This window comes from Salmo salar, chromosome 12 (genome assembly GCF_965601325.2).
Source record: "Salmo salar chromosome 12, fSalSal1, whole genome shotgun sequence".
NCBI lineage: Eukaryota > Metazoa > Chordata > Actinopteri > Salmoniformes > Salmonidae > Salmo > Salmo salar.
In genome coordinates this window covers 65,330,434-65,350,349 of record NC_138302.1, presented here as the reverse complement: position 1 = coordinate 65,350,349, position 19,916 = coordinate 65,330,434, and the positions used below count along the sequence as shown (strand labels likewise).

At 43.4% G+C, this 19,916-nt stretch overlaps 1 protein-coding gene across 2 annotated transcripts in view; it reads right to left on the bottom strand.

Annotated features, from left to right (window-relative positions):
* Positions 1–19,916, bottom strand: part of LOC106565476 (inositol 1,4,5-trisphosphate-gated calcium channel ITPR1) — a 170,467-nt gene that overhangs the window by 22,963 nt on the left and 127,588 nt on the right. For both annotated transcript variants that reach the window (XM_014132696.3, XM_014132698.3), the window contains 13 exons: positions 18,809–18,992; positions 18,365–18,618; positions 17,528–17,728; positions 17,090–17,200; positions 16,472–16,567; positions 16,193–16,336; positions 15,864–15,971; positions 15,305–15,497; positions 10,598–10,720; positions 2,800–2,975; positions 1,795–1,959; positions 637–826; positions 117–212 (listed from right to left, as the gene is read on the bottom strand). In XM_014132696.3, the coding sequence (XP_013988171.1) occupies positions 117–212; positions 637–826; positions 1,795–1,959; positions 2,800–2,975; positions 10,598–10,720; positions 15,305–15,497; positions 15,864–15,971; positions 16,193–16,336; positions 16,472–16,567; positions 17,090–17,200; positions 17,528–17,728; positions 18,365–18,618; positions 18,809–18,992 (2,041 nt within the window). The remainder of the gene's footprint in view (positions 1–116; positions 213–636; positions 827–1,794; positions 1,960–2,799; positions 2,976–10,597; positions 10,721–15,304; positions 15,498–15,863; positions 15,972–16,192; positions 16,337–16,471; positions 16,568–17,089; positions 17,201–17,527; positions 17,729–18,364; positions 18,619–18,808; positions 18,993–19,916) is intronic.

The following is a 19,916-nucleotide window of genomic DNA, read 5'->3' as shown; positions in this document are numbered from 1 at the left end:
GGTTGACTAGAACTTTTGAACAGTCAGGCAGAACATATCTAATTGCCCTTTCACCTTACATTGTATAAGTCATAGGTTATTATTATTGTATATAGTTTTACTGTATTGTACTGTACCTTCCACTTGGAGCTCTGTGGTGCAGTTGTTCTCTCCAGTCTCAGACTGACACATCCCAGCAGACACCAGCTCATTGGCCACACTGGCTCCGTTCTCTATAAAAGACATCAGGTTAGGTAGCAACATGTGTTAATGGCAACTAGATGAACAACACCTCCAGATAACACTATTATATTGTTTTCCTTGTCCCTGTACTGTTATGGCTTTCCAGGGTGTGAGGGATGTTTGGTTGTTGTGCAACTCCTATCAACAGACCATGAAAGTCTATCCTGGTCCCAGATCTGTTTTCGCTGTTTTGCCAACTCCTTTGGAGTTGAGGAGTTGCAAGACGGTCCAAACAGATCTAGGACCAGGCTAATAAACATCCCTGGTCTCCACTATAGAATTGGAAGGAATGGAACGGGCATCCCCATTCAGATTAATTATGGCATAATGGGTGGACTGGCTGCCATATTGTGTGTCCCCATAGCAGTAAAGCAAAAAGTAATTATTTTTTTATGGTCTGGTCCTTGTCCTCACCCAGGGTGGTGTTGGGGATGCGATCCACCTCCAGGATGAAGTCATCCTTGAAGAAGATGTACCCCACGATGGAGAACAGGTAGACCAGGATGAGGGCCAGCACTGCTGTCAGTACGATGGAGCGACCGTTACGGGTCACACTCTTTATCACGTTCAGTAGAGTCTCCTCCCTGTACACCAGGTCAAAGAGCTGCACGAGAGACACAATACAGAGTTAACACAGAGTTATAGTTAGACCTAATACAGAAACAGCATGGAAGCATTTAGGAATTATTATTAGTTCAATATCTGTTTGGAATTATACTTTTTTGTGACCTCGATAAATGGATTCAGATAAATATATTCTGGTTTAGAAAGATAAAGTGTGTGTGTGTGTGTGTGTGTGTGTGTGTGTGTGTGTGTGTAAGAGGGATTGATACATTTGTCCAAAAACAGAATCATTTGGATAAATAATTTCCTCTTTTTACGCATCTTCTTTCATAGCTGTTCTTTTTTCCTGAGCAGATTCCTAGCCATTTTCTCTATGATAGGACTTACATAACTTTTCAGCAGTATATCCTGTCATTCACATGGACATTTTCTGCATCCTGAGTGGCGCAGCGGTCTAAGGCACTGCATTGCAGTGCTAGAGGCATCACTACAGACCCGAGTTCGATCCCGGGCTTTATCACAACCGGCCGTGATCTGGAGTTCCATATGGCGGCGCACAATTGGCCCAGCGTCGTCCGGGTTAGGGGAGGGTTTGGCCGGGGTAGACAGTCATTGTAAATACAAATTTGTTCTTAACTGTCTTGCCTAGTTAAATAAAAGTTAAATCAAAAATGTAAAAGCCCCTGGGCCTCAGAGTTAGTTACTGAATGGAAAACATCCAGACTGGCACATGCAGTACGGCTGACACATAAAACACCAGCAAGCATCACTCAACTCCCCAACAACATAACCTAAGCCAGTTCCTGTTCATTAAAAGCCACTGTCCTTAAATACCCTGTGTGCGTGTGTGTTTGCGCCTGCTTGCACACATTGTACTGAGTGCTGAGACTGTACCAGAACATACGCTAATGCCCCTGGACAGCTTCCTATTAAGTGTAACTGTGTGCTCACCATCAGCCATATATATTAATATACAGAATATATATGTACATTTATAGATGTGCTCACCAGTAGGCTGTAGAAGAAGACATGGACAAAGACCCCCAGGCTACAGATGATGAGGTACATAAGGTGGTAGAGGAACTCAACGTCCAGAATCATGGCCTTGTAGCCCCGTGTGAACGTCCCTCTGTTCCCCACAAAACTCATCAGGAAGATGGTCTTATTACACACCTGCAGGGACAGGATAGATTCATATTTATTATCATTATTTTATCGAACCTTTATTTAAATCAGGAAATCCCACATCGAGGTCAGAAGACCTCTTTCACAAGTGAGACCTCACCATTAATGGAATGGGAGGTAACACTTTACTTAAAGTATCCAGCCATAATGCTTTATAACTTGTTGTAAGCATGTATAAGCCTTCATTATGTCTTATAAAACAAGGCTTAGAATATTGTAGGTCTCTCTCTACATAAATTGTCAATATTCTCCTTGGATATGCACTACATGATGATCCATGATGACCATAAGACACAACGTGATACTATAGGACAGGCATTTCATTGATTAGCATTGGATTGTTCTTAGTAGAGTAAGTTTTAGTAATACTGGGGTTCAGTAGATGAGTGTGGGGTAGCTGTCTCCCAACTACAGGGAGCGAGGGAGACAGACAGAGGGAGGAGAGGAAGGCAGAAGAGCCCATTTGAGGACACAAGGGGAGCAGGCCGTGTGAAAGGGGCATTTCCCAGCTGACCGACCAAACACTCAAGCCATGCCAGGCCAGTGAGCGAGCCACGCCAGGGAGTGACACCACAGGCAGACTGAGCACTGGAGAGAGGTCTGCATGGAGGGGGCATGTGGACAAGGTATGTGGGTAGTGGGCAGAAGGGTGGGTATGGGCTGTTGAATGAGGTGTGAAGGGAGTAAGTGTTGCTGGGGGTATGGAGGAGAGGGGGGTGGCTACTGAAGACTAGCAAGGCCATTCCCATTGGAGCACACGGAAAAAAAGATGAAGTGTGTGACTTATGATACAATAAGTCAGTCACACGTTTCCCCATGCAGACATACGTTGAATGCTCCCAGCAGGAACAGGGTGGGCTGCAGGCCCACGGAGAAGATGAGGCGGAGGATGGTGGCGATGATGAGGGTTCGGACCCCCAGGGGCTGGGGCATGGCCACCACGATGGCCAACAATGCCAACATGCCCACCCACAGCAGGGCAGACAGGTGGGGCTCCAGGGTACCTGCCGAGGACACAAACAAACATAAGCAAACACACACATGCCAGTGGAATGTATTCATGGATGCGAAGGCCAGGCATCCCAAAAAAATTAAAAATTGAAATAATGTATCTTTTGTCTGTGTTTTCATAATTTTCCTTCAATTCACAAGAGGCTGAATGTATCTCACTGGAGAAAGCACAAAACATTGCCCCTCTGTCTCTGTATGTGTAGGCCATCTGTCTGATGCTGTCTGGTCAAAAAAAGTATGACATTATTGCTGCCTGTAGCATTGAATGAAAGGGAAGCCAGCAAGCATTTGGCATCCCTTGATAAAAAAAAAGTATAAAATATAGCAGCAATCAACATTGAGCTAAACTGAGTGAGCGCAACTGAATGGTCCTGGCACACCCCCAAAAAAAGTGAAAAGAGAAACATTTGGCTTCACTCCTATCACATCGCGTCGAGAGAGAACTACGTCATTGACATAAACAACTTGAATTGTTGCATCTCATTTTGTTGTTGTCCTCCGGTAGCTAGCTAGCTAAAATGGTCCCTTCCTAAATTAACCATGGATGGAGATAGGGATTTGGACTTTTACTTAATTCTCCATACTGGTCATTGATTATAACGGCGATTCTGATCCAACCATAAATGCATACATTGTGCCCCTGGACTGAGAGGATGGAAGTTCAATATGTAACTAGATGTAGAAAACTAATGTTAACTAGCTAGTGTTGCCTATGAAAGGAAGTTAGCCTAGCGAGAAAGCATAGCCAGGTAGCCTAGGACAACAAAAAATAAAAAGCGTATACTGTATGACATAGACCGTTTCGTCAACATTAAAGAGAGGAGGATGGCATCGGAGTTTCTCTACAAGTTGGGTGAGTCAACATGCTTTTTCTACTTGCACGCACACACACACGCACACAATACAGAACCATGGACAGCCACATATTTAGCTTACTTTGATTGGACTACATTTTTTTTGGTATCTTTTAGTTGTCACTGTATAAGACTTAACATAGGTGATATATGATGTTGAAATGTTGAAGTTGAAATGGTGCTGGAATAGATGCAGGAGCTTCTGTTTTCTTTGCGACTTTCAGTAACTCTCCGTGGTTCTAAATCTATTTAGTGGGTTACATGCAATATGCTTTGAGGACTTCACAAATTGTCAAATAGAAAAATAAATAGCTTTTTAGCTAGAACAGAGTGAGAGATCTACTTGGAGGGGCCTAATAGGAGGGATATGTAACCTGAAAAATAGCTGTTATTAGTAGAGAGTTTTGGAACTCTTTGTTATTGGTCTATTAACGTAGCAACTGTTGCTATATTTAGCGAGTTTTCAGACCCCTCCAGCAACTTTTATTGGTAAAAGATTCTAGTGATAATTTCAGCTACTTTTCAGGCTGCTTTTGGGGAGTTTGGACACCGAGAGATTCTATGGTTTTGATAGCATTTAGCAACTTTTCCCACTCAATTCTTCCGCAAACGAGAATAGGAGACGCTGTTTGTGCAACATGAGTCCCAACAATGGCGCACACACAGGCAGAGAAGCACAAGGGGAGGGGGTTTGATGCACGAGAGGGGGCGAAAATGCAATTTTGGTCAATTGGTGCCGTGACGTTGTCGCGGCCTTGACAAAACGTCACCTATTGACTTCTAGCGACAAAACAAGGAGCCAATAGCGGATCGCACTGAAAATGTTTTGCCAACACTGGTTGTACAATGATGTATGATACAAAACACAGGAAAACTGAATTTTGAGTACACTGGGCCATTAAGCATTCACTTACACAAAGACACACACACACACACACACACACACACACACTAAACACCTACCTTGTCAGCCTACAATCCCCACTTACAAACAACAATCTCGCCACATAAGAATGATGTAATAAATAATGCAATAACGCTACCTCATAGTTATACTGAAAGGCACTTGAGAATGAAAATGACCGTGCACATTAAGACCAAGAGGCTTTTCCCTGACCTTTGACTACCAGCAGCCGCCTGGGGGCTTTGAGGAGCTGCACTTTGAACTCAAACAGAGCATGTTACATAACCCTAAAAAAGTAGGACACACCTTTGAGTGTGTTTTCCTTAGCGGGGCTTTAGAGAGAAGCCTACCTGATGCTCCCCTTGATCCAGGGGTAAATCCTGGATTAATGTGACAGTCATAGGGTTTCATGTGGCTCTGCCGTCACTACCACCGAACCAATCGCATCCCCCCACCACCACACCACTACCCCAACCTGAACTAGGCAGGTAAAAAAAGGGCCACGCAAAGACCTGGTTCTGTAACCAGCCCCATTCACTAAACCAGGAGCTTACTACTGGCAGGTGTGTGTATGTTTGTGTTAGTGATGAGGGGGGTGTGGGTGAAATCGATATTTACATATCGCAAAATAATTTTGGATGATATTACAGTATATTGATACTTTGTATCGATTTGTAAAATAAATAAAAGTAGCTGCCCCAAAGCTTTTTCATCCTCCATTTTCTATTGAAACAGTGAGCCAACATGTTTGCAGCAGGTTTATTTCCATGACTGACCAAAACTCATTTTCTTATGCTCTCTTGTCCATCTGCAGCAGACATGTAGTGAGCAATATGTTTGGAACATCAAATCGCAATATTGAATCGCAATACATATAGAATCATGAGAATCGCAATACATATCGTATCGGCACCTAAGTATAGTGATAATATTGTATCATGAGGTTTTCTGGCAATTCCCAGCCCGTGTGTGAGTGTGCGTGCGTAGGAACGGGGGGGTGAAATTAGGGCAGAAGAAAATTGGGGAAAGAGAGAGGGGGAAAGAGAGAGGGAGAAGTAGAGAGAAGAGGGAGATAGACATAAGAGAGAGAGGGAAGACAGAGGTAAAGAAGGAAGAAGAGGAGCAAAAATGGAAAAAAGAAAAAGGAGACAGCAGTGTGAAAGTGAGTGAGTGAGAGAGAGAATGACAGTAACTCCCCCCCTCACATGACAGGTGCCACTTACATAACTACCACTGCCTCTAAAAATATTTTACTGAAAGATTCATGAGGGTTGGAATGACTGCCTGGGGGCTACTGGAGGGGTGTGTGTGTGTGTGTGTGTGTGTGTGTGTGTGTGTGTGTGTGTGTGTGTGTGTGTGTGTGTGTGTGTGTGTGTGTGTGTGTGTGTGTCTCACCCCCAAAAATAGTGGGTGTATTTGTAAACACACAAGAACTAGGCCAAAGGTATGTGGGGTGTCACGTGATACCCTCTCCCTCTTCACAAAGCTCTACTGTACTGTAGGGAGGGAAACGCTCACACAGGCATACTGGGATGTACTGTACTATGCTGTAATACTGCTGTAGTCAACAGGAGAGGCCTCACCCACAGCCATTCTGCTCCACTCAGTTTTTTTATTTTACCTTTATTTTGACTATTTTACAAACTCTTATTTAAAATGACGGCCTAGGAACAGTGGGTTAACTGCCTTGTTCAGGGGCAGAACAACAGATTTATACCTTGTCAGCTCGGGGATTCGATCTTGCAACCTTCCGGTTACTAGTCCAATGCTCTAACCACTAGGCTACCTGCCGCCCCAGTAATTACCTAATCTCTGACCGTACTGGGTATACGGCCTGTATGGTAGCACTCTCTGGATAAGACTAATGTCAACGAGCCAATGTATATGAACTTCCCACATTAGAGAGGGCTTTGGAAGATTGAGTGTTATGCATTTCTTCAAGTATTTTAATATTTTAACAGAACTGGGTGCATCGAAAGAGGTTAACTTTAAGTTGTGCTTTACGGAAGCCAATGAAAGGTTGTGCTGAAGTGTTTAAATGGCTCAGTGAGGAGCAGGGATAGTGAGTGAGTCCCGATCCCAGTCAAGTGACTAGAGGTCAGAGGTCACTCTGCTGAAAATAAATGCATAGACCAGAACACATTTTAAGCTGGTCCATGCTGGTCTATGCTGGTCCACGCTGGCCAAGCTGGTCTGACCAGCATGGTCTAATTGGTTCTGCTGGGAAAACAGCATGGTCTAGCTGTTTATGCTAGCAGACCAGCCTTCATTGTGTTTTCACTGGTGACCAGCCTTCATTGTGTTTTCACTGGTGACCAGCCTTCATTGTGTTTTCACTGGTGACCAGCCTTCATTGTGTTTTCACTGGTGACCAGCCTTCATTGTGTTTTCACTGGTGACCAGCCTTCATTGTGTTTTCACTGGTGACCAGCCTTCATTGTGTTTTTTTGGGCTGATCTCTGTCACCCTCACTGACCTGATGTTATGTCAGGAAGGTCAGTTTGCTGCCAACCAAGAGGTTGAGGCAAGGTAAGGCGGGGTCCCAAGTGTGTTCATCACAAAGAATGCTTAGTAGTTGTCAACTAATGTTAGAAGCTTTGTTGTAATCAGGAAAGCTCGGTGAAGGTACACTGAGCTTCTGGCAGCAACTTGCAAGTACGTTACTGTGCATTTGACATCTGGGTGTCAGTGAGTTACTAGCAGTTACTGGCTATTAAGTTACTGTGAATTTCACATTAACTTACTGACATCTGGTTGCTAACTGGGTAACAAAATTCACAGCAACTTCCAGGCACCTCCTAACTTAAACAGTAACCTCTTAAAAGTGCAGCTCTTTAATGTCACAAGCTCCAACAAAGACTGCAGAACTGTTAGTGTTTAAAGAAGTACTCAACCTTCGACAACATAACCATCAACCACCTAAACTGGTACTACACTTCCACTGACAGTTGTCAAAAATATATTAGAACAAGCCGCCCAAATATGCTAATGAGCCCATTGATACATTGCCCCCACCTACATTTCAAAATGCAGTGGTGATAGTACCTTATATTCAAAATATTGGGTAAAACAATTTACCATTATACTTGATTATCCACACATGTACCCTAATAGGAACCAACCAGTACCCGGTGAGTTCCTATGTGTACCTCTGAAGGTACCTTATGTGTACCTTTGACCTTTTTGTACCCCAGGGAACAACACTGTATCCTAACTGTATCCTAATATTGAGAGTGTGTGGATATATATTCTTGGTAATAAAGATGTGCCTAGTGGCACTGCTAAAACAGTAATGCACTTCCACCCAAAAGCTTGCAAGTTCAAATCCCCAAAGCATTTATGCACACTTTACATCAAGTGTCCCTAAGCACTGCTATTTTTACATTGGTGTTGTCAGATAATCAGACAATTATTGACTTGATTCTGGGCACATTATAGCAAAGTGCAGAAGCGTATTCTTGCCATTAAATGTGTGGGCAAATCTCTGTCATACCCACAGACCTGGTGGCGTAGCAGGACATTCTGGTCATTAGCAACCGAGAGGTTGTGAGGTATCGTCTCAAGTAACCAGCATTTTACAGCAACACCTTTATTCAGCTGTAAAAATTCAGTAACTTCTTCACCTTACTTTCACTGCAACCAGTAGCCTGTATTGTAACAGAAAAATACAGGAACTTTAACAGTATATCATTTCATTGCATTAAAGGAAAACATGGTGGAGAGGGAAATAACAGGATGGTTCTTCACAACCACCACAGCAGTAATGAACCCTTCCACCCAAAATTAATAAAATAATAATGGTTATGCATATCACCCTCACCCCTGACAAAGAACCCCTAAAAAATATATTTTGTGTTTGCTGCTCCAGCATGGTCTAGTAGCTGGTCTGCAAAACCATGCCCATCATTATGATATTTCCCAGCATGCTCTATTGCAGATTGAGTTGTAGAATTATTTGTTTCAATATCTGTGTTTCTGCATGTACATTCATTGATTAATTAATCAATTCATTGATCTTATGGTACACAAAGATAAGTAACATACATTTTCCTAAACTAATCCAATATGTTAAATAAAGGTGAAATAAATAAATAAAAAATGTTAGTTGGACTTATTGTACTCGTTACTGAAATGGTTGTTCCAGTTTAGGTTGTCTCATTCATTCACTTTCTATCCCTAGTAGTCATTCTGAATGCATATTTTGGGTGAACCAAAGTTCAAAATGGTTGGATATCCCCACTCAGGCTAGATTCCAATAGGAATGAGACATCACCTTGCAAGCGAGCATAATGTGACTTGATGTTGGTTTTGTGGGTGACCAGCCATATGCTGGTACGCCCAGTGTCCAAAACACAGTGAAGGCTGGTCACTGGCAAACACACAAGAAAACACAACGAAGGTTGGTCACAAAGTAGCTGTGTTACAAACACTTACAAAAGAGCACAAAGGAGAAAATCTTAGCAATCCAGTTGCACTGTGATACATGTAGAAGTCCAAGTGATGCAGTGCAACTGTCAGGAAGGTACCACAGAGACCTGAACCATCTGTTCTTCCTGTTTTTTTGCACTCAGTGTTGTATGTGCGGCTCACGCAACCTTCCTCTGACCCTATGTTCTACAGCAGCACCTCAAAGGGACATACAAACAAGCTTGATCTCTCTGAAGAGGAACAGAACCGTGGCCGGAGTGCCCACATAAACAGACCATGGCTCAATACATATGAAAGGATCAGCAATGGAAACAGTGGAAAGCTGAAGTCTCTTAACTCCTTCATGTACAGGGAAGTCTTAGCACTGACTGAATATACAGATGATGTCCCTAGTGACCAGCTACAGTATGTGTAGACAATGGTTAATTTGTAAAAGTGTTTTCTTAAACCAACACTACACACATATACACACTGTAAAAAAAAAATCTGGTTGTTTTTACAGTATCTTACTGGCAGCCAGTTACCTGTACCGTAATTTCCGGACTATTAAGCGCACCTGAATATAAGCCGCACCCACAGATTTTTTTATATTTTTTATTTTGAACATAAATAAGCCGCACCTGTCTATAAGCCGCAGGTGCCTACCGGTACATTGAAACAAATTAACTTTACACAGGCTTTAACGAAACACGGCTTGTAACAAAAATAAATAGGCTTTAACGAAACACGGCTTGTAACAAAAATAAATAGGCTTTAACGAAACACGGCTTGTAACAAAAATAAATAGGCTTTAACGAAACACGGCTTGTAACAAAAAATTAGCAGTAAGCTTTAGTTGTCTTTTTGCACTGAGTCAATTCCTCACGCTGCTGTTTCCAACGTCTTATCATCGACTCATTAAGACCAAGCTCCCATGCAGTAGCTCTATTTCCTTTTCCAACAGCCAGATCAATCGCCTTCAACTTGAAAGCTGCATCATATGCATTTCTCCGTGTCTTTGCCATGATGAGGGTGACAAAATGACTACCGTAATCAGAATGATGGGAAGTTTGAGAGCGCTCGATTTAATCTAAACAGTAAACAAAAAAGGTTGTTTGACCTTAACCTGTTCGGCAATTTCATTGGTCTAATGAAAGCTTCATGCCGCCCAAAAACTGAGCACGTCACAGAATGTGTTTTTTTGTAGAAATTTTTTTTTTAAGCGGGAAAAATCCATATATTAGCCGCGTCATTGTTTAAGCCGTGAGGTTCAAATCTGGGAAAAAAGTTGCGGCTTATAGTCCGGAATTTACGGTAAGCTACTGTTAAAAAAAGTACAGTATGTTACCATCATTTCCAAATTAACTTTGGTTTAACAGTACATTACATTACCGTAAAGATTATAAAAAATGTAAAGGTCGAAGGTCAGGGTCGCTGGCAGGTGACTGACCTTCACGCAAACCCTCCAGGGGGTAGAAGAAGGCCACCAGGAGGTTCATGAGGACGGCCAGGTTGAAGGAGATGTTACTCCAGAATGACATGTTCCTGGAACACCAGTACAACACGGGCTGAGCTAGAGGAGACAGGGAGGGAGGTAGAGCGAGCGAAAGGTAGAGAGAAAGGTAGAGGTAGAGAGAGAGGTAGAGCGAGGTAGAGGTAGAGCGAGGTAGAGGTGGAGCGAGGTAGAGGTAGAGCAAGGTAGAGGTAGAGCAAGGTAGAGGTAGAGGTAGAGCGAGAGAGATAGAGGTAGAAGTAGAGAGAGGTAGAGGTTGAGAGAGGTAGAGGTAGAGAGAGGTAGAGGTAGAGCGAGAGAGAGGTAGAGGTAGAGAGAGGTAGAGGTAGAGCGAGAGAGAGGTAGAGGTAGAGGAGAGGAGGGGGTAGAGGTAGAGCGAGGAGAGGAGAGGGAGAGGGGTAGGGTAGAGCGAGAGGAGGTAGAGGTAGAGCGAGGTAGAGCGAGGTAGAGGTAGAGGTAGAGCAAGAGAGAGGTAGAGGTAGAGCGAGAGAGAGGTAGAGGTAGAGCGAGAGAGAGGTAGAGGTAGAGCGAGAGCGAGGTAGAGGTAGAGCGAGAGAGAGGAGGGTAGAGCGAGAGAGAGGTGAGAGGGGTAGAGGTAGAGCGAGAGAGAGGTAGAGCGAGAGAGAGGTAGAGCGAGAGAGAGGTAGAGCGAGAGAGAGGTTGAGAGGTAGAGCGAGAGAGGTAGAGCGAGAGAGAGGTTGAGAGGTAGAGCGAGAGAGGTAGAGCGAGAGAGGTAGAGCGAGAGAGGTAGAGCGAGAGAGGTAGAGCGAGAGAGGTAGAGCGAGAGAGGTAGAGAGAGAGAGGTAGAGAGAGAGAGGTAGAGCGAGAGAGGTAGAGCGAGAGAGGTAGAGAGAGAGGTAGAGAGAGAGGTAGAGAGAGAGGTAGAGAGAGAGAGGTAGAGAGGGAGGTAGAGGTAGAGAGGGAGGTAGAGAGAGAGGGAGGTAGAGAGAGAGGGAGGTAGAGAGAGAGGGAGGTAGAGAGAGAGGGGGGTAGAGAGAGAGGGGGGTAGAGAGAGAGGGAGGTAGAGAGAGGGGGAGGTAGAGAGAGGGGGAGGTAGAGAGAGAGGGGGAGGTAGAGAGAGAGGGGGGTAGAGAGAGAGGGGGGTAGAGAGAGAGGGGGGTAGAGAGAGAGGGGGGTAGAGAGAGAGGGGGGTAGAGAGAGAGGGAGGTAGAGAGAGAGGGAGGTAGAGAGAGAGGGGGAGGTAGAGAGAGAGGGAGAGGTAGAGAGAGAGGGAGAGGTAGAGAGAGAGGTGGAGGTAGAGAGAGGTAGAGGTAGAGAGAGGTAGAGGTAGAGAGGTAGAGGTAGAGAGAGAGGTAGAGAGAGAGAGGTAGAGGTAGAGGTAGAGAGAGGTAGAAAAAAAGAGAGAGGTAGAAAAAAAGAGAGGTAGAGAGAGAGAAGAGGGAGGGAATGAACATGAAGTTACACATTTTACCAATAAGAGTGAATCTATTGGACATTTTGTTTGTTATGAAACTGTATAGCAGGCTCTGTATATTCTGTAGTATGTATAGTCGGAGGTCAGTGTGTGGCTGAGCTCTGTGTGTTACAGTGTATCAGTGACTCGTACTGTAAGTGTGAAACAATAGAAAGGCTCAGTACTAAAGCACAAATACATTCTTAGAACAGAACGAAACGTTAAATGAACAAATATGATACTTTTACTGCTGTTCATGTTGGTTTAGGACACTGTTGAGGAGCACAACCTTTAGACATGTCACTGTAACCTTTCCTCTACTGAGGCTGGCTGTACCCTCCCCACAGCTAACAGTCAATCTGGCCCGTTGGCACAGTTTAAAGACGCTATTGGTGTGTCGCTATTCTGATTCAGTTTGGTTTTATTGGAAAAGAAGAAATAGAGAGAGGGACTTTTCTCGCTTGTCTGACAGTGAGGAAAAAGTGTTTAGGCATGTGTGTGTGTGTTCTTAGTAGTGATTCATACAGTTACAGATGTTTCACACCTCAGTGGAAATTCCCCAACGGCCCACTGACAGACAGTGGAAAGAAGAGCTATTAGGGTAAATCCATTTGTATTCAATCACTTTTTGACCGCACCCCCTTTGAATCGAACAAAACGTTCCATACATATTTGCCCATTGTAGTCCTGCTCAGAAAGTGACTTTTTGGACCTGAACGCTAAACCATTCAAGAGATAAAGGTGCTTAGGGCTCACTTATTTTGCATACCCCACCATACCATGAGACATCCATGTCTTCATCACTGGAAATGATAAACGGTTAAGATATACACCACCATTCAAAAGTTTGGGGTCACCTAAAAATGTCCTTATTTTTTTAAGAAAAGCAAATTTTTTGTCCATTAAAATAACAAAGTATATCAGAAATACAGTGTAGACATTATTAAGGTTGTAAATAACAACTGTAGCTGGAAACGGCAGATTTTTTATGGAATATCTACATAGGCGTAGAGGCCCATTATCAGCAACCATCACTCCTGTGTTCCAATCGCATGTTGTGTTAGCTAATCCAGGTTTATCATTTTAAAAGGCTAACTGATCATTAGAAAACCCTTTTGCAATTATGTTAGCACAGCCGAAAACTGTTGTTTTGATTAAAGAAGCAATAAAAATGGCCTTTTTTAGACTAGTTGAGTATCTGGAGCATCAACATTTGTGGGTTTGATTACAGGCTCAAAATGGCTCAAAAACTTTTATTTATTCATTTGTAATAATGACAATTACAACAATACTGAATGAACACTTATTTTAACTTAATATAATACATCAATAAAATCAATTTAGCCTCAAATAAATAATGAAACATGTTCAATTTGGTTTAAATAATGCAAAAACAACATGTTGGAGAAGAAAGTAAAAGTGCAATATGTGCCATGTAAAAAAGCTAACGTTTAAGTTCCTTGCTCAGAACATGAGAACATATGAAAGCTGGTGGTTCCTTTTAACATGAGTCTTCAATATTTCCAGGTAAGATGTTTTAGGTTGTAGTTAATATAGGAATTATAGGACTATTTCTCTCTATACAATTTGTATTTCATATACCTTTGAATGTTCTTATAGGCACTTTAGTATTGCCAGTGTAACAGTATAGCTTCCGTCCCTCTCCTCGCTCCTACCTGGGCTCGAACCAGGAACACATCGACAACAGCCACCCTCGAAGCAGCGTTACCCACGTAGAGGAAGGGAAACAACTACTCCAAGTCTCAGAGCGAGTGACGTTTGAAACGCTATTAGCACGCACCCGGTTAACTAGCTAGCCATTTCACATGGGTTACACCAGCCTAATCTTGGGAGTTGATAGGCTTGAAGTCATAAACAGCGCAATGCATTGCGAAGGGCTGCTGGCAAAACGCACAAAGTGCTATTTTGAATGAATGCTTACGAGCCTGCTGCTGCTTACCATCGCTCAGTCAGACTGCTCTATCAAATCATAGACTTAATTATAACATAATAACACACAGAAATACGAGCCTTAGGTCATTAATATGGTCGAATCCGGAAACTATCATCTCGAAAACAAAACGTTATTCCTGTTACATTGCACAACCTTCAGTGTTATGTCATAATTACGTAAAATTCGGACAAATTACCCAAAGTGTTGCTTATACCCTGACTGCGTGCAATGAACGCAAAATGACACAATTTCACCTGGTTAATATTGCCTGCTATAACCGGGATTTCTTTTAGCTAAATATGCAGCTTTAAAAATATATACTTCTGTGTATTATTTTAAGAAAGGCATTGATGTTTATGGTTAGGTACAGTCGTGCAACAATTGTGCTTTTTTCGCAAATGCGCTTTTGTTAAATCATCCCCGTTTGGCGAAGTCAGCTGTCTTTGTTAGGAAGAAATAGTCTTCACAGTTCGCAACGACCCAGGCGGCCCAAACTGCTGCATATACCCTGACTCTGTTTGCAAGAGAAGTGACACATTTTCCCTAGTTAAAAGAAATTCATGTTAGCAGGCAATATTAACTAAATATGCAGGTTTAAAAATATATACTTATGTATTGATTTTAAGAAAGGCATTGATGTTTATGGTTGGAGCAACGTGTACCTAAGCGATTATATGCAACGCAGGACAGGCTAGATAAACTAGTAATATCATCAACCATGTGTAGTTAACTAGTGATTATGATTGATTGATTGTTTTTTATAAGATAAGTTTAATGCTAGCTAGCAACTTACCTTGGCTTCTTACAGCATTCGTGTAACCTTGTGGAGTGCAATGTAAAGCAGGTGGTTAGAGCGTTGGACTAGTTAACCGTAAGGTTGCAAGATTGAATCCCCGAGCTGACAAGGTAAAAATCTGTCTTTCTGCACCTGAACAAGGCAGTTAACCCACCGTTCCTAGGCCGTCATTGAAAATAAGAATGTGTTCTTAACTGACTTGCCTAGTTAAATAAAGGTCTTACAAAAATAAATAAAAATCGGCCAAATCGGCGTCCAAAAATACAGATTTCTGATTGTTATGAAAACTTGAAATCTGCCCTAATTAATCGGCCATTCCGATTAAATCGGTCGACCTCTACACTAGGAATTACTACGAAGTTTTGGCAGAACTTTTTATTAAAATGTTTTCTTTTGACTGCATCTAGTTAATGCAGTCAAATTTCAGTGGAAGTAGAGTAATAGAAATGAGTTGAGAAGCCATTTGGAAGAGCTAGCTACCTCTTAGTTTCTTCTGCCAGTTCATTTCATTGAAGAGGTCCTCTGCACTGAGGAAGAAGTCATTGATCTTGCTGCCCTGCTCGTCCCTCTCAGTGGTGTAGTACACCCTCAGTTTGGACTCACAGGTCAGGAACTCACAGATGTTGGGCACAGGGAACACTATCTCCTCCATGGTGCGGTCATGACGCACAATCTGCGAGGAGGACACACACAGGAACACACTCAGTCAATGTCAGCTCTATGGGTGTGGAGTGGACCAGCCACCTAGCTCCTGGTTGGAGAGCACTCATGTGGCTGGACATTGTAATTTAGCTCCAGGCTTTTGAGTATTCCCATTTAACCACATCAGATTAAGAGGAACTGATATCCCTCTATGGCATTTTCTCCAATGCTGGTCCTGGGGACCCAAAGGGGTGCATATTTAGTTTTTTTCCCCTAGCACTAACAGGACCAGTATTATGAAACACTTCCCTATGGCAAAAGCATTTTCCTTTGTCAATGACAGTTAAAGATATCCAATTAATACACTGTGTGAGTGTGTTTGACTGATGTCACTGACCTCTATCTGAGCAGTGTGTTTGGCGTAGAACTCCAGAGCCTCGTCTCCCTCTCCGTTGGTCCCTCCTGGTTTCAGCATCACTTGCAGCTCCTTGTTGTGGCGTGCCAACTACAGAGGTCAAAGTCAAGTAAGGGGTCAAATCGCTCATGAGAAGTATAGCAGGCAAAACTGCATCTGACTCTGTTGTGTGAGAGCCTCAAATGGTTGGATCAAATGGTTGGGTCCAATAGTTGGGTAATATCAATCAATTGTGGATCAAATGGTTGGTTATCCAAAAAACTATGTGTATCTAAATGTGTCATTATGGTAAACTAGGCCCTGTCCTCTACCTGGTGGGCCAAGATGTAGATGTTGTGGCCCACGTTCCTGGGGGAGGCAGCATCATGCTCCTCCTCCTCTCCGCTGTCGTCGTCCTCTTCGGGATCCTCAAACTCCACCTCTCCCTGCAGGTAGGCCTTCTTGATCACCTCCACCTGAAGATCTCACCACCACCCAGACAACCATTACCTTCATCGCTCTATACCTGTGTGGGGAGACTTATGGGTGCAATTTAGATTTTGGGGGGGGACTTGTGTGCACACATAGTCTTGTGGGGACAACGGGCTCACCAGCTCCTTAGGTCTCATGTTGTACAGGATTCTCTCAGCATTCTCACTGTCATGGCGACTCTCCATGATAGCCAACAACAGCTTGGAGGCATTGTTCTGAGAGAGAGAGAGAGAGAGACAGAGACACACTTTTAAAAAAACTTTTTGTCTTTAATAAGACATCCTCATTACACTAAAAACACTACAGAGAGAGAGAAAGAGAGAAATAGAGAAAGAACGGAGATGATGGTTTGTTATCATGTAAACTTTATGTCATAGTCATGAGATATGTATAAAGTTGAAGATCAAATCTTTTCTAGGCCGTTTCTGTTCCTCCTTCCAAAGAAAACATGCAGAATCCACAAGGCTTAGGGGGAAAATGCAATCTGCAGATATTTGGTTTGGCACCAAAGGAGCTAGCTTAGGAGAGATTCATGAGTTTTCTAGGTTTCAAAAGCAGCAGCACACTGTTTGTGAAGTTCCACTCCGGGATAGAGTAGCTACTAGAGTAGGGAGTAAAGTAGCTACTAAAGTTACTACTAGGTCCAGTGTGGAAACCCAGCCTATGTCCAAAATGGCACCCTATTCCCTATATAGTGCACTACTTGTGACAAAAACCCTTTGAGAGGGAGGCCTCACCTTGAGTTCAAGCACCAGGTCCATCCTCTTCTTCCCCAGTGGATTGATGTCATTCAGGATCAGGGCGATGATGATGTCAATGCCATTGGACTCATGGGTGGCGATGCAGTTCTGCAAGGAAACAATAAGTTAAGTCAATTTTATAAACACGCTGCATAGACTACACTAGGTCACTAGTTATCCATGTCAGGGCCCTCTCAACCTATCCATAAACAGTATTAGTAGTATGGATGACAATAGAAGTGGACCCCAGGATAGGAGTCCATAACTGCTTCGTATGGTATGCATATGTGCTTGTAGCTAGTTGTTACGGGATGGGCCCACTGTATCTGTTTGTAGTTCTAATGACAAAATGACAAAGGCCCACAGTTAATTGGTTCTAATGACAAGGGCCCATAAATAGCTGTGGTTCTAAAAGGTCAGTACCCATCCCAGTACCTGGTTCTCGTGGCAGGGTCCTTGGCAGTACTCGGTCAGGCTCTCCACTGTCTGGTTGATGAGAGCCACGTTCTTCTCATTGATGTAGAGACCCAGTAGACCCAAGCCTCCCGTGGTGCTGCCACAGATACAGTCCAGGAACTGCAGCGTCTCACACACCAGATTATAGTTGTTCTTGTTGTTTTGACACCGCAGAAAGTTCTGGAGAGGGACCAAGGGAGGGTAACAATACAGCAGTTTGCACATTTTATACATAACATTTATTATTTCATTCGGAAAAAATTACATTACATATTGAAAGGCAAATGTGCATTGAAAGTGTGACTCTGAACTGAAGAACTTTCCAGCTAACATCAAAATTAGGACAGGATGACCCTGACTCCTTAAAACACAGAGAATATCTATCCTTGAGTCACTGGGTAATCAGCGTCATAGTGTTGAGCTAACAGATTAGATTAGAGACGTGACCACCAGGCCTCCATTAGTGAATAGAACCATCAATCTCATTACTCCTGATGATCCTTCCACCACCTCTGGCCCAGGGGAGAAACCCCATATCATGTACTGACTATGCACTTCATGTTTATTCTACTACTCTTCATGTTCATTCACAGCAATATTAAATGGCTCGTAGAACACAACGCAGAAAGTCCTAACATTTACATTTTGGTCATTTAGCAGACATTCTTATCCAGAGCGTTTTACACAACCAGACCACTGCGAACTAAAGACATAGCGGTGAACTTCATAACTATTGCCATAGAACATGACTTGTCCTGCTAAGAGGCTAGCTGTGAGGGCTAGCTCCCCTGATGTTGGGCTGGCTGAATAACTGACCTGCAGGTCTCGGTTGTGGTTCTCACAGAGCAGCTGGAGGAAGCGCAGGATAGGCTGCATGATGACAATGATGAAGCTCATCTCTCCGTCCTCCTGGCTCTTGTCCCCGGCGCTGGGCGTGCCGTCGGCCGCCGAGAAGTGGTCCTCTGGGTCAGCCTCACGGCGGTATGAGTTGAAGGCTTTCTTAGTGGCCGACGAGGCCTCCAGCAGCTGCTCTCTCGCTTCCTCTGTCACCACCACCGTTGAGTCTTTGGCTGCAGAGACACAGGGAGGACAGAGGAACCAAACTAGGTACTGGGGATAAAATAAAGACTTCTTTGTGGCAGCTAGTATTTATTGCTAACGTGTTCAGAGAAAAACAAACCTTAGATCAGTGTCTAGGGGTAACTTCATCCTACTCTCTTAAAATGCAAAAACTGACAATAAAAGAGGTTGACCTCTGACCTTTCTTGCGGATGGGCACTTCCTTGTCGGGGGCGTCGTCGTCCCTCTTTCTGTTGCCGAGGTCGCTGGTGTTGACTGTCACAGTGGCTTTGATCTCCAGCTGGGCCAGCTTCATCCGGTCGTAGAACACCCGGAAAAACTTCTCAGACTTCTTGTCCTCCGTCAGACGGCAGAAGAAGGAACGCTAGTATAAAGGAAGACAAGTAAAAGTTACTGGGAAGTAACGTAACCTTCTGTTGTAAATAACAAGGAAGGAACGTTCATTTCCATCATGTGAATGCTTGTGTATTGTTGTGTGCAGCCTACTTCACCAAATTGAGTACAATAGGCGTTATTGTTGATGGCTCAGTTGGTTACTTGCAGCATATAGTGTTCGCAATACCACAGTTCTGGGTTCAATTCCCGCATGACAACAATACATGTGATAACTGTAAGACAGCTTTGGATAAAAGCATCTGCTAAATATCCCTTTCGCTAAACAAAGGTTCAGGTAATTCAAATTGATCAAAATAAGATAGGTCTGCACTACTGTGTATACAGTACCACCAAGTACATATCATAAACGTATACACTTTCTGCTACAAGGGCAATTCTGGTAATGTATGTAGTTACTGTAACACTGCATATTACCATCGAGATGACCTAAAGTCGCCTATTTAGACAACTTGTTTGATTCGGGCAACCCAAATTTGTCTGTCAGACTGCCAAATGGTGAAGCGGGGTTTTTGACCAAGAAGGAGAGTGATAGAGTGCTCCATCAGTTGACCTGGCCTCCACAATCACCCGTACTCAACCCAATTGAGATGGTCTGGGATGAGTTGGACCGCAGAGTGAAGGATACGCAGCCAACAAGTGCTCAGCATATGTGGGAACTCCTTCAAGAGTTTGTCGTGGAAATTCTTACACAGGGACACTCGAAGTCAATCTTAAATTAATCGTTGTTTATTTGTCAGCGCGCTGGAGAGGTTCCAACAAGCTTAATGCACCATAGTGAATGTGTCAGAAGCTCTGCCTGGGCAGTCCCAGCAGTTGTCTTATATACGGCTATATACAGACAAGTTATATTTGCATGATGTTTCATTCATGTGACAGACCAATCAGTATTCAT